At 57.0% G+C, this 11,430-nt stretch overlaps 1 protein-coding gene across 2 annotated transcripts in view; it reads left to right on the forward strand.

Moving 5' to 3' along the window:
* Window positions 1–11,430, forward strand: part of ZXDC (ZXD family zinc finger C) — a 28,263-nt gene that overhangs the window by 14,857 nt on the left and 1,976 nt on the right. For both annotated transcript variants that reach the window (XM_059940550.1, XM_059940551.1), the window contains 2 exons: window positions 10,280–10,404; window positions 11,115–11,216. In XM_059940550.1, the coding sequence (XP_059796533.1) occupies window positions 10,280–10,404; window positions 11,115–11,216 (227 nt within the window). The remainder of the gene's footprint in view (window positions 1–10,279; window positions 10,405–11,114; window positions 11,217–11,430) is intronic.

Below are 11,430 nucleotides of genomic sequence, written 5' to 3' on the forward strand. Positions count from 1 at the left end.
GGGAAGGACTGGGGCCACGGGCCACTGATGGGCTCGGACCTCACGTGCACGTGACGGTCCCCTGGGGCCCTCTTCTGCCCCGGGTCCTGGGTCAGCCCCTCGGCCTCTTCCTCTGTGTCTGCTCCTCGACCTTCCAGATGCTCCTGTCGAGATGCTGGCCCTTCAGTCCAGGTCGTCCCTCCCTTCGGGTCTGTCTGGTGCTTTCTCTGGATTGGACCAAGGTTGTGTGTTTTGGGGGGCCCAAAGTGAGGTGCCCTTGTCCCTGCATCTTCTCGGGGTCCACGCAGTAGACGTATTGGGGCAGAGCTGACATTGGCCCCTGGGTTAAGGTGGGGTCCGCTGTGTCCTCCATGGTGAAGTTCCTGGTTTTCCCTTTGTAGCGATAAATGTCTGTTTTGAGGTGGCTGCTTTGGGCTGGAGTGCAGACCTGCAGGATTACCCCACTCTCACACCACCAGCAAGTTTGAGGGTCCCTGTGACTCTCTGGGTTCACGAATTCTCTAGAAGGGCTCAGAACCCATGGTTATGGATTATCGCAGCAAAGGGACACACAGTACAGTTGGCTGCGGGCAGAGGACACTCCCAGCGAAGCTACCCGCCGCCCCGTCCCTGGCGCTGTGGTTAGTGCTGACGGCCCCACCCCCTCTGGAGGCCGAGCTGCCCCTGTGGCCCAAGGCTGCCGCCCCGAGTCACATTGTCAGACCGTCCGAAGGGGCCTGTCTGCCGGATGGCGCGTTCCAGAGGCCTCGAGACTCCTTCCCGGGGGCTGGGCCACGGGGCAAGGTTCGCCCGGTCCCACGCTGTGCGAGGTCTGTTCTCCTCACCCGCCCGCTTGTTCCGCGTGTGAGGACAGCTTGGCCTGTGCTGTCGTTACTGTGGTGGTCTAACGGCGATTTTCCATCTCCCTCCTCCTGTGCGTGTGTTAATTAGAATTTTCTGGAAGGAACAGTTGTCCCTTCTCTCCCCTTATCAGTTCAGTCAGTTATATCAGTACAGGCTTAAAGACACTGACTTTATCTTTTAGCGGAATATAATTAGTGCTGGGTTATAATCGATACTGTCAGGGTTTATTTTGCTGCTCGAATTGTTCCACCTTTGGCCGCTGGCAGCTCTTTTGGTTGCATTCTTATGCCCTCCTGCCAGGCCCCATCATGGTTCTTGGGGGGCACTCCCCTCACTTGTTGGCACCCCCAGGCCCAGCCCTGGAGCAGCCGCTTCTCAGGGCGCCCGTTCCCACGCCGGGTGCGGGTTGTGCCGCTGCCTGTTGCCCCAGGGCGCTGCTGCCTCGGGACGCCCGGCGGGCGTGCTGGGAAGTAGATGCATGCACGTGCACCCACGCTGCTGTGCTTCGGATTCAGAGTGTGTTGCGTTTTAGGGTGGCAGTGTGGCACGCACATTCTGTATTTCTCACCACGCCTAGTTCTGGTGTTGGCTTTTCAGTGAAACGCATTCACTTAAGTGAGTCAGTAAGACTGTAAACTGTCTTCACGTGCTTTCGGGTCGCATGTTGCTGCTACATTCTTTTTGGCACCAAACTTGGGAGAAACCTGGGTTTGGGGGCTTCCTGGGTGTTGGGATGTGGTGTAATAGGTCCAAGAGCAGGGAAGCTGCAGGAGCAGGAATGTAGGTGGAGTCGTGTACACACAGTGGCCTCGCGGTGTCGCCGAGGTTCAGTGCAGTGCGCCCGTTCGTTCTTATGGAATGTGTAGGCTGAACGATTTGAAAAGTGGACATAGGGTCTAAAATCCAAGACTGTTCCCATTGGGTTGCTGTTGAGTGCTGAGGTTCCCCCCTCAAACCAAGAATATTTTCTCAACGTAAAAGAGAAACTTTTATTCTTGAAGCTGACAGTTAGCAAAATAAGCTTTAAAAAAGGAATGTACCCAACTTGACAACTGTGAACGGATGTGCACTTTCTGCCCTTTAAGGGCAGGGAAGGAGGGAAAGCGTGGTGCCCACCGGAGGAGGTATAGCCAGCAGAACACACACGTCTGTGTGGCAGTGAAAACGTAAATGAGTGGGACTCCCCCACTGTTCTGACTGAGGCAGAAAGCAAAATCCCAGCCACACGATGTCCAGGAGAGACATGTTGTGGACAGGAGTATTTAGAAGGTTAGAACTGAGACAAGATAAAGCAAAACAAAAAAGAAAAATTACAAAGCGGGGTGTTAATACTAACATCAGAAGCATAGAATTCAAAGAAAAACAATTGGGCAGAGAAGGCTTTCCCTATGTTTGGTTGCTGTTCACACATAATCAGCAGTCTTACCATGACTTGTGACCGTTTGTATGAATATTTATGTGAAAACTTACAGTATCAAACAATATGAAGTAAACACAGATGGAAGTCCAGGAGAACTGGATAAAAACCTAGCAGTATTGGAATTTGTTAATTTAATTATTTGCAGAACAAGCAGAAAAAATAAAGATGTAAAATATGTTTACAGTGGGATTAGTAAAGTTGTTGTAATAGATTCTACTCCATGACAGTGGAATATTTATATAAATTAAACTGAACAAATTAGGCGTCAGGAAAACCATAGCAAAGTCTAGGAAAAAACAGCTTGGTAGTACACGTTTTTGACCGTAATGTGGTAAAACACAGTAATAATCACTTGGAAAACAAAAGAAAACGTAGTAAAAACTCTTGGGTGAAAGAAGAAATAGGAGCTGGTTAGAGACTTCCAGGAGGAGCAGGTGGCCGTGTGGTGGCGTGAACTTGAGCAGGCAGCCTCTCGGGCCCCAGCCTTCTCCTCTGTAAAACGGGCAGAGGAGCACCTGCTGAGGTTCCCGCGGGGCCGGGGGTTCCCGCGGGGCTGGCGTTCCTGCAGGGCTGCGCTGGGCTGAGGCGGGTGCAGTGCCTGCAGCCCTGGAAGGTTGGTGGTGGTGGTTCTGTGTGGGAGGGGCGGGTGCGCCGAGCAGGGCGCCTTCCTCTTGAACAAGGGGGAGGGGCTGAGTCTTTCAAGATGGAAACAGAACAGACTAAGATGAGTCAGAAATCCTGATTTTGACACTTAAGTGTGAAAACCTACTCAGATTTTTAAAAAATCTGTGTGGGCCAAACAGGGCAGCCTTAAGTGGGTACAGCTCCTGGGCTGCCATTTGCTACATCTGTCTGAGCAGTTTTACAAAGGATAAAGGGGAAGCATAAGTGAATTCCACAGATTCAGTGGAAAGTAAACAGAAATCCCCTATACTACGTGATTATAAGTTGGAGTCCTTGCAACAAGATGCGTGATTTTCCAAGAAGACAGAAATCATCATTACTCAGAAACCAGCGGTTGGACGCCGTGGATGGAGTGAGTGTTTCCGGGGCTGAGCTGTGGGCGGGTCTGCTCCTGGTGGAGGCGCGGTGCCAAGGGGCCTCGGGAACGGGAATCGCCCATGGCCTGGGCGTCTCCAGGATGGTGACTTCTGAAAATAGAACGCCGCTCCCCAGAAAACACACTTGGGGTTCGGCAGCACATTTGGTCTGCTGTCCCCCAGCGGGTTAGGCAGCCTGAGGTGATCGCGGTAGGAAGTCTGCTACTCAGGTCTCACAGTGAAGGGTCCCTGAGGAACGGTACTGTCTTCTCAACAGATCCTCTCTTTATTCTAAAAATTGGTTTCTGTTACTGATGGAAATAGGAATGGAAGGAAGGTTCTGTAGCCAGAAGCCAACCCCACCCTAACGGTGGGTCACCAGAGGTGTCCTGCTCGGACTCACCGCCGTCGTCCCCTTGTGTCAGTGTTGTCCCGGAGCTTCTGGCCCTTGAAATAAACTGAGAGGAGTGAGCACGACCTGCAGGGAGGGGACAGACAGTGACTCAGAGAAGAGAACCCGGGAGGATCCCCCGGAAGGTGACGGGGCTGAGATGTTGCCCAAGTGCCCCGTTTCGGCCACAGCAGTGCCCTTTGTGGCCGCAGCTTGGAGGAAGGACAGTGGAGAAGGCGCCTCTCACAAGGAGGACATTTCCCAAGTGGGCGGACCTGAAGGGGAGGGGACAGAACTGGCCTGGGACGCCGTGGGCAGGGGCTCCTGCGATCACAGTGTGTCAGGAGGCGCGTGAGCAGCACGAGCCGGTCCTCGACGCTTCGCAGGCTCGCGTAGGGCAGAGGCCTCGCGTGGACACACGCGGTGACGGGCAGTCCTGGCGAGGCCCGAGTCCAGAGGGTGCGCTCAGCACAGGCCCTGTGTCCAGAGCAACTGGCTGGGAGCGTTTGGGGAACGAGCTCGGAGCCAGCCGGAGGCCGGGCCGCTTGGGGCCTCTGGGTCACCGTCAGAACTGGGCGCCCGTGAGAGCGTGATTAGAAGAGGGACGAGGTATTTTCTAAAGGATCGTTCCACCTGTTCTTGTGAAAATAAACCATAGGGACACGGAGCAGGCAAGGAGAGCAGGGGGCTTCTTGGGGTCCCCCCACCGAGGTCAGCGTGGTGCCGGTGAGGGTGCCCCGGGCAGGCAGGGCCGGGCCGCTGAGCACACGCTCTGAGAAGCGGCGAGGGCAGCTCTGCCCGTTCCCGTGAGTGCGTGAGGGCCTCGGAGGACCCTGCGACCCAGGCAGGACGCAGCCTGGGCGGGGGCGCGGGGCTGGAGAGCGTGCAGGGAAGGCCGTGGGTCTCGCCGGGCGCTCACGGTTCGCGCTCACAGACCGTCCGTACGGCCGCGGGAGCAGATTAAGGAGAGCAGCGGGCAGGACCGTGTGTGCTTCAGGCCCCGGCTTTGCGGTTGGGCGGAGGACTCCCGTCCGCGTAGACCGCCCCCTCCACCGGCCCTGGGCCTGGCTGGCCGTGCGCCCCGCAGGCCTGCACGGTGGACGGCCCTGGCTCGCTCTGGGGGTCCGTCCACCTTTCTGGGTGGGTCCTCACCTTGCCCTTCCCAGCGGGAGTGGCTTGGCCTTCCCGTCCTGGGAGGTGGGCAGGAGGAGGGGACCAGGACCTCGCTCGTGCTGTGTTCCTTGGCCCGTTCCTGCGGGGTGGCCCTGCCGTGGTTTTGGCCCTGTGTGCTGTCCCCCTCCTGGACTTTGGGGCGGCACTGCCCTCCTGAGGTGCTGCCCAGGAGCTGTGCCTTAGTGCACCGTCACCCGCGTCCCTGTTGCCTGCACGGAGCCCCTCTGGGTGCCACACCACGGTGTCCCTGCGTGCCACTGGGCCCCGACCGACCCCCAGCGAGAAGCACCTTTGAGGGGCAGTGATGTTGCGGCTGCTTCTGTGACCGCAGACCTCGCTGAGGGCCCCTCGGCCCCTTGGTGTGGGCAGGGTGCCCCTGCTCCCTCATCAGCGCGTGTGGGTGTGGGCTCGTCTGTTCGTCCCTGGAAACACACACACGCCTGTACTCGGCGCACGGCCAGCAGCGTGAGCTTCGGCACACGGGTGCCCCGTCCCACCCGGTGTCCCACAGAGTTCCTCGTAGACGAGGGCTGGTCCTGTGCCCTGCGTCCTGGGCTCCCCCGACCCCGTTGCCTCTCCACGTCCTCACGGCAGCCTGAGGCGTGGCTGCTGACGCCCCATTTTCTGGGTAGGAACCTGAGGGGGACGGACCCCACGGTGCAGGCTGCGGAGCCTTCAGGGGCCTGGCGGCGCCACGTCGCATGCGGGAAGGCCGCGTCTCACCAGCCGCGAGTGAGGCGGATGCGGGGCCCCCGGGAGCCAGCACGCGGCCCGGACAACGGCCTCTCTCGGGTTGGGGTCGGGCTGGGCACTGTTGTGTCCTTACCAGTGCCAAACAAGGCAGTTGATAAAAGTCATTATGGCTGATTTTTAAAAATCATAAACCTTCATCCTTAGGAACCAGAAAGATTTCCCTAATAAGCAAGTCAGACTGGCAGCGTCATTTCCCATCACAGTCGGGAAGAAGCAGCCGGGCAACAGCACAGGGGCGTTAGGCACATCTGCGGAAGTTTGGAGGAGGGTAGGTACGTAGGGAGAAGCGGTCATTGCTTTCCGATGATGGTTATAAACCCAAGGGAACTGACTCCAATCATTAGAAATAAGGGGGAAGGATAGGTAGCTGATTGCACAATGAACTTGCAAATATCAGATTCTAGCTTTTCTATTAGAATAATCAGAAAAAAAGTAATAAAAGACAGATCTCAGTTATAACGGCGCTAACAGTAACAAGGTGTCTCGGGACCCCCGGTGACAAGGGCGCCAGGCCTGGATGAGGCCTGCTCGGGCCTCCCCATACTGGCTTGAAACGCTCTCCTTCTAGTGTTGACTTACGTCTTTTATTCAGTTCCTTGAAAATCCCAAAGGAACTTAAAGCCCCCTGTCAGGCTTCAGTTCCTTTGGAAGATGAACTTGGTGAGTCTCTTGGTGCGTCTTCAGGAAAGAGAAGTGGTGGGAGGGCCCTGGGGGCCTGAGGCGGGCTGGCCCGTGGGACACTGGGCGCGGAGCAGAGCGTGGGGTCCGGTGAGTGGCTCTGGTGACGCTGGCTTAGGCGGGGAGAAAGGAAGTGGCTTCTTACTCACTTGGCCTGTGCTCCACCGCCCTGGGAGACCACGTCCTTCGTTTTGATGGTAGTCGTTTTCCATGTGTATAAACTGCACGTATATCCTTATCTGGAAGAAATGATACAGTACTTTGCTCTTTCCTGTTAATAACGTGAACGTCTCTCCTTGGGAATGATCTGTTTTTGTAGCGCATCTTCTCGACAGCTGTGTAGGACTGAACACGTCAGAAACTGAGAATTCAGCCCCAGTGCCTCTGCGTCCACGCTGTGTCCTGTCGGATCTCCTTCCTTGCAGGAGTGGAGGGAGCGGTCCCTGCAGTTTCTTGCTGTGCTCTGTGTCTCCGACGAGGAACCCCAGTGGAGAGTGACCACGTGGTCCCCCTGCCCACTGGGCGCGGAGGGCAGGTTCTGCGGCGCAGGGGTGTGCTTGCCAGGGCCTCGCGGCGGAGCTGGGGTGGGCGCGCACGTGGTCTGAGCTGGCTCTGTGCTGCCGGCCTCCCCTGGTCTCGCTGGGCTCTGGAAGGGGAGCTGGGGGTCCCGCAGTTCACGGATGGGCCAGGGCTCCGGCGTGCAGCGTGGAGTCCAGCTCACCCTGCCGTTTGAGGCCCAAAGAGGATGGTCTTTTGAGGTCTGCTTAGTGGAAGTGTATCTGCTGGCTGGATTTACTCTCCTCTCCCTTAAAGTCACCCAGCACAGATCAGCGTTTTGGATAAATGTGGAGAATACTCAGTTCAGTGTGAAGATTGCCTGCCTGGTAAGAGTTTGTGGATTTCCACCGTGGAAGAGGAAGTTTGATTTTTCTTTTGATCGGCTTGTTAATTAAACGAGTCACGTTATGTTTAGCGCCGCGGCATCTTTTACTGGTGAGGACTCGGGGCTGCGTGGTCGTCGTGGGCTCCGTGTGGCGACCCTCGGTTTGCGTTCGTGTGCCTTCAGGCATCCGCAGAGACGGACTTCTCCGTCACGCTCAGGCGTGGGGTTAATTTGAGGCCGTCTTGAGTGTCGATGACACAGTACCCGATTGCACAGTCTGTCATTTGGGGTCGTGTAACAGAACACCCACCGCGATGGCTCGAGCGGGGAGTCTGGGCGACGCCCGCTCCGTGGGGGTCAGGGTCCCCTCCTCGTGGTGCCGACGGCGGTGCTCTGCCTGGGTCTTGGGCGTGAGGGGCCTGGGGGACCCCAGCCTCCATGCGTTCTCTACTAGCGTCGCGTCGGGGGCCACTGCAGGCCCTCCTGCCCCTTTCCCTCCACAGACGCCCGCTGTGTCTCCACCAGCCTCACCACACCCCTCGGGAGAGTACGGAACAGGCCAGGGTCTTCCCGAGCCCCTCGGCCAGGCCCCGTGGGTTGGTCCGGGGACGAGCCCTGTACAGGTGGACGTGGCCAGTTTGCCTGCCCACCCTCCGGCAGGCCTCCCAGGGCCGCGTGTCGAGGTGCTTGGAGTTGGGGCGTGTGGTGGGCCCGTGGGAGGCGCACTTCCTTGGATACCCTCAGCTTCCCAGCCCCCGCTGCTGCCGCGAGACGAGCTGCTGGAGGAGAGGGTCCAGGAAGGCCAGGTGGCACAGGCGCCCGCACGGGGGCCGCTTTCGGCTGCGGGCCTCCTGTCCCGGGCCCGGTCGTTACCTGGACGGGGCCGGGGGGGAGCCCCGGGCGAGAGAGAGCCCTTCACGCCAGCGGCACTGATGCCTGTAAATGTAGCCGTGGGGTCTGTGGGGTCACCAGGTTCCCAGACACTGGCTTGAAGGTACACGTTGAAAAGAGGACTTAGGTGATTTCTTTCAGGTTAAGTGTGTGCTGATACAGTAGTTAAAACTGACTTCGCTTCGTCTTACTAACAGTGATATTCTAGTTACTCGCTTTTTAGCAGTGTGGACCTGTCTTCCGTTAAGTATGAAGGAAATGCGGAATCGTGATGTGTAGAAAAAATTAGTGGGGTTTATTTCTGATTTGTACATGTGATTTTTACTTAATTTCCCCCTAGTTGAGTAGCATACGTGCCCACATTCATGAATGAAAGCAAAGCTTTGATCATAGGTCTCGTTTCACAGATAACTTAGAGCGAGACCCACACAGCTGGCACTGAGTCATTGCAGCATAAATAAGGAGAAATGGCTCAGATTGATCTCATCTTTATGCTGTATGACTACATAATGAATATTAGATATACATCATTTAAATCTTGCCTACTTTTAAAACTGACTTCAAAAGATGCATTATTTGGGGCCTTCCTTAATTTACTCCATAGTGGTTTCATGATATTCTTTGAAGCATGTCTTGGTATGTTCATTTGGATTAAAAAATGAAGTCAGACCCTTCAGCAGAGTAAGGCTGACCGTGCTACATGGGCTTCGTCCAACATAAATGAGCTGAATCTTCAGCTGCACAGTTGGGATGAAACTGTATTTAAAGCACGTGAGCATTTTATGAAAACATTTTTTTAATTGGCAGAAATGTATGTTGAGCAGTCTCGGTGCTCACACAGACACGAGCCACCTGGGAGCAGGCCGGCAGTGCACTCCTCTCGATACATTGTTCAGTGTAATTTTCCTTTTAATATTTCATAATTATCAGAGTTTAATGTGTCTTATTTTGACTGGGTTTGCGTTTCTGATAATTGCAATGGTAACTCACTTTTTCAGATGAAGGATGTTCACTTCTAGAAAGTATATTTAAGAAAACTTTAAAAATAAGTAAAATTTCAATTTATGTACAGATTTGTATTGCGGGGAAATGTATGAGGGTGATAAAAGACTTCAAAGCATAACAATGATTCAGGTAAAATTCCAGAGGTGGCTGGAACAGCACAGGCCCCAGGAGGACGGCGGGACATTGAATTCCTCCCTGTCGAAGGGGAGGGAGTGAGTCCTGCTGGGAGCAGCAGGGGCCAGGCTCCTGGGGCAGGCGGAGAACTGGGGCTGGACCCAGAGGACACACGTGGAGGGGAGTCTGCAGCGAGACCCCGGGGATGGGGCCCGCAGGCGGGCTTGTCGGGCAGCAGAGCCAACCGTGCCCGTCAGAAGGGAGACAGAACCTAAATAGCCGGCCAGCCTCTCGTGGTTTTCATCTTTAACTTGAGGTCAGTTAGACGTTTTCCTGAGGACATGTTTTCTGGAAGTAGCAAGTCGTTCAGCCTCACTTGTTCTTTTGACGTTGTTAAATTCAACAACATTTAATTGAGTGCTTTCATTGAGTGAGCTTGTGTGCTGCTCACCGTAAGGTCGTCTGTGGGAGGCCGTTCCCCTGCCTGTGTCCACCCAGCAGTGGCAGCGCCTCCACCCCCGGTGCTCGCTGTGCGCTGGGCTCGGCCCTGCACCCTGAGCACGCCCGCCTGGTCCGCCCTCCCCACGCTCTGCAGTGGGAGCCGCAGGCCAGAGCTCAGCTCACCTGGCCAGGGTCAGGGAGAGTTGGTGGTGGAACCAGGGCTGAATCCAGGGTTCCTGTGTCAGAAAAACCCTTTCTGGGTGTTAGGATGTTTTCTTTCTTCTTTGTGCTTAATTTTTTTAAAAAGCATGTTGTTAAGAAACCAAGAAAGTGATGATTTTTGTGAAGGAAACTGGGCAGAAAGAGCCATTTAGCAGGTGCTGAGGTGCCGGCAGGGGGGCGCGGTGGGGGGATGCAGCCGGCTTCCCTCCCTTCTTTTTCCGTGAGCTTGGTCGTGCTCCGTGTGTCAGGGACCCCGCGTGCCCCAGGCTTGGAGGGTGAGGAGGAGTCCACCCTCGAGGACGGCGTGGCCTGGGCCGTCTGTGCGGAAGACATGAGAGCCTTGCTCAGCTTCTAAGCGGAGGCCTGGTCTCGGCCTCTTCCCTCTGGCTGGGCAGCCGTGAGTCTGGGGGCCTTGTGTGTTTCAGGAGCCGCGGGGCCCGCACTGAGCACGGGGGAAGGTGACGTCCGTGCCGGCCCGGGAGCCTGGCTGTGGGGCAGCCTCGCGGTGCCCGGCGTGGCGCTGCCGTGCGTCCAGGTGCAGCTGCTGCAGGTAAGAGCCCGTGAGCTGTCCCGCCCCGTCGGGCACCCCTCCTGCCCGTCACTCCACCGTGTGCACGCTTCCCCTCGGGCAGGATTCGCATTCCCCGTGTCCAGCTCCCCTGCAGCCTGCCCTCTGCACTCCGTCCCGCTCCTGCCCGGGGTCCCGTGGCCGCGTCGCAGACAACTGGCAGTGCGTCTGGCTCCTTGCTCTCCTCACGGGGCCGGGTGAAGGCAGCTGGGCTCATCCTGTGCCGGGATGCGCCCGGAGGAGGTGGCCTTTGTGGAAATGGTGCTGGGCTTGTTTCTCTCTTATTTTCTCTGCCGCACGGAGCCCCTCAGGGCAGGGCCGGCCACCTCTTGGGCTGCGCCCGGGCCAGCGGGGACCTGCAGCTGCCCCCACCTCCGTGGCTCTGGGGACACGGTCACCTTCAGCCTCGCTTTGCAGGGGCTGAAAGATGATTTGGAAGGGTTTTGGGAGAGAAGAGGTTTAAACGCTGAGGGTGTGTAGCTCTGACCCAGCCTCTCTGAGCACCTCTGTGTGCTCGGCTCTCGGGCCGCGGGGCCGTGCAGCTGGGCCTCGAGCTGGGCTCGGGGGAGGGCTCCGGTCACCGCTGGGCCTCAGGCCGCCCCTGGAAGGCGGGTGGGCTGGTTCTGCTGCGTCTCAAGGTAGCGGGACTCCTCGGGCCAAGGTGACTGAGCCGTGTGCGCTTGCCTTCCCAGGATGATCCCTCAGGGGACGTGGTCTTCCCGTTGGCGCCCGGCCCGCAGCCTCCCGTCTCCCAACCCCTGCTTGCTGTCGATCTGCCCGTCTACGTCCTCCAGGTCTGGATGCCTCTTTGCTCTTTGGATTTGTTGAGACTCACGAAGCTTCCGGCTTCCTGAGGCTTCTCCCCGAGGTGGCCTTGCGTGGGACTCGCTGGGTGGTGGGTTGCCAGGGTGTTTTTCCACTTTGTGGAAGAGGTGGCTAAGGGATCGAGACATGAAAGGTGGAGCGTACGGCTGGGATTCACTCGTCACAGTAGATGGGGTGGAATTT

Source organism: Balaenoptera ricei, chromosome 11, assembly GCF_028023285.1.
Source record: "Balaenoptera ricei isolate mBalRic1 chromosome 11, mBalRic1.hap2, whole genome shotgun sequence".
Lineage (NCBI taxonomy): Eukaryota > Metazoa > Chordata > Mammalia > Artiodactyla > Balaenopteridae > Balaenoptera > Balaenoptera ricei.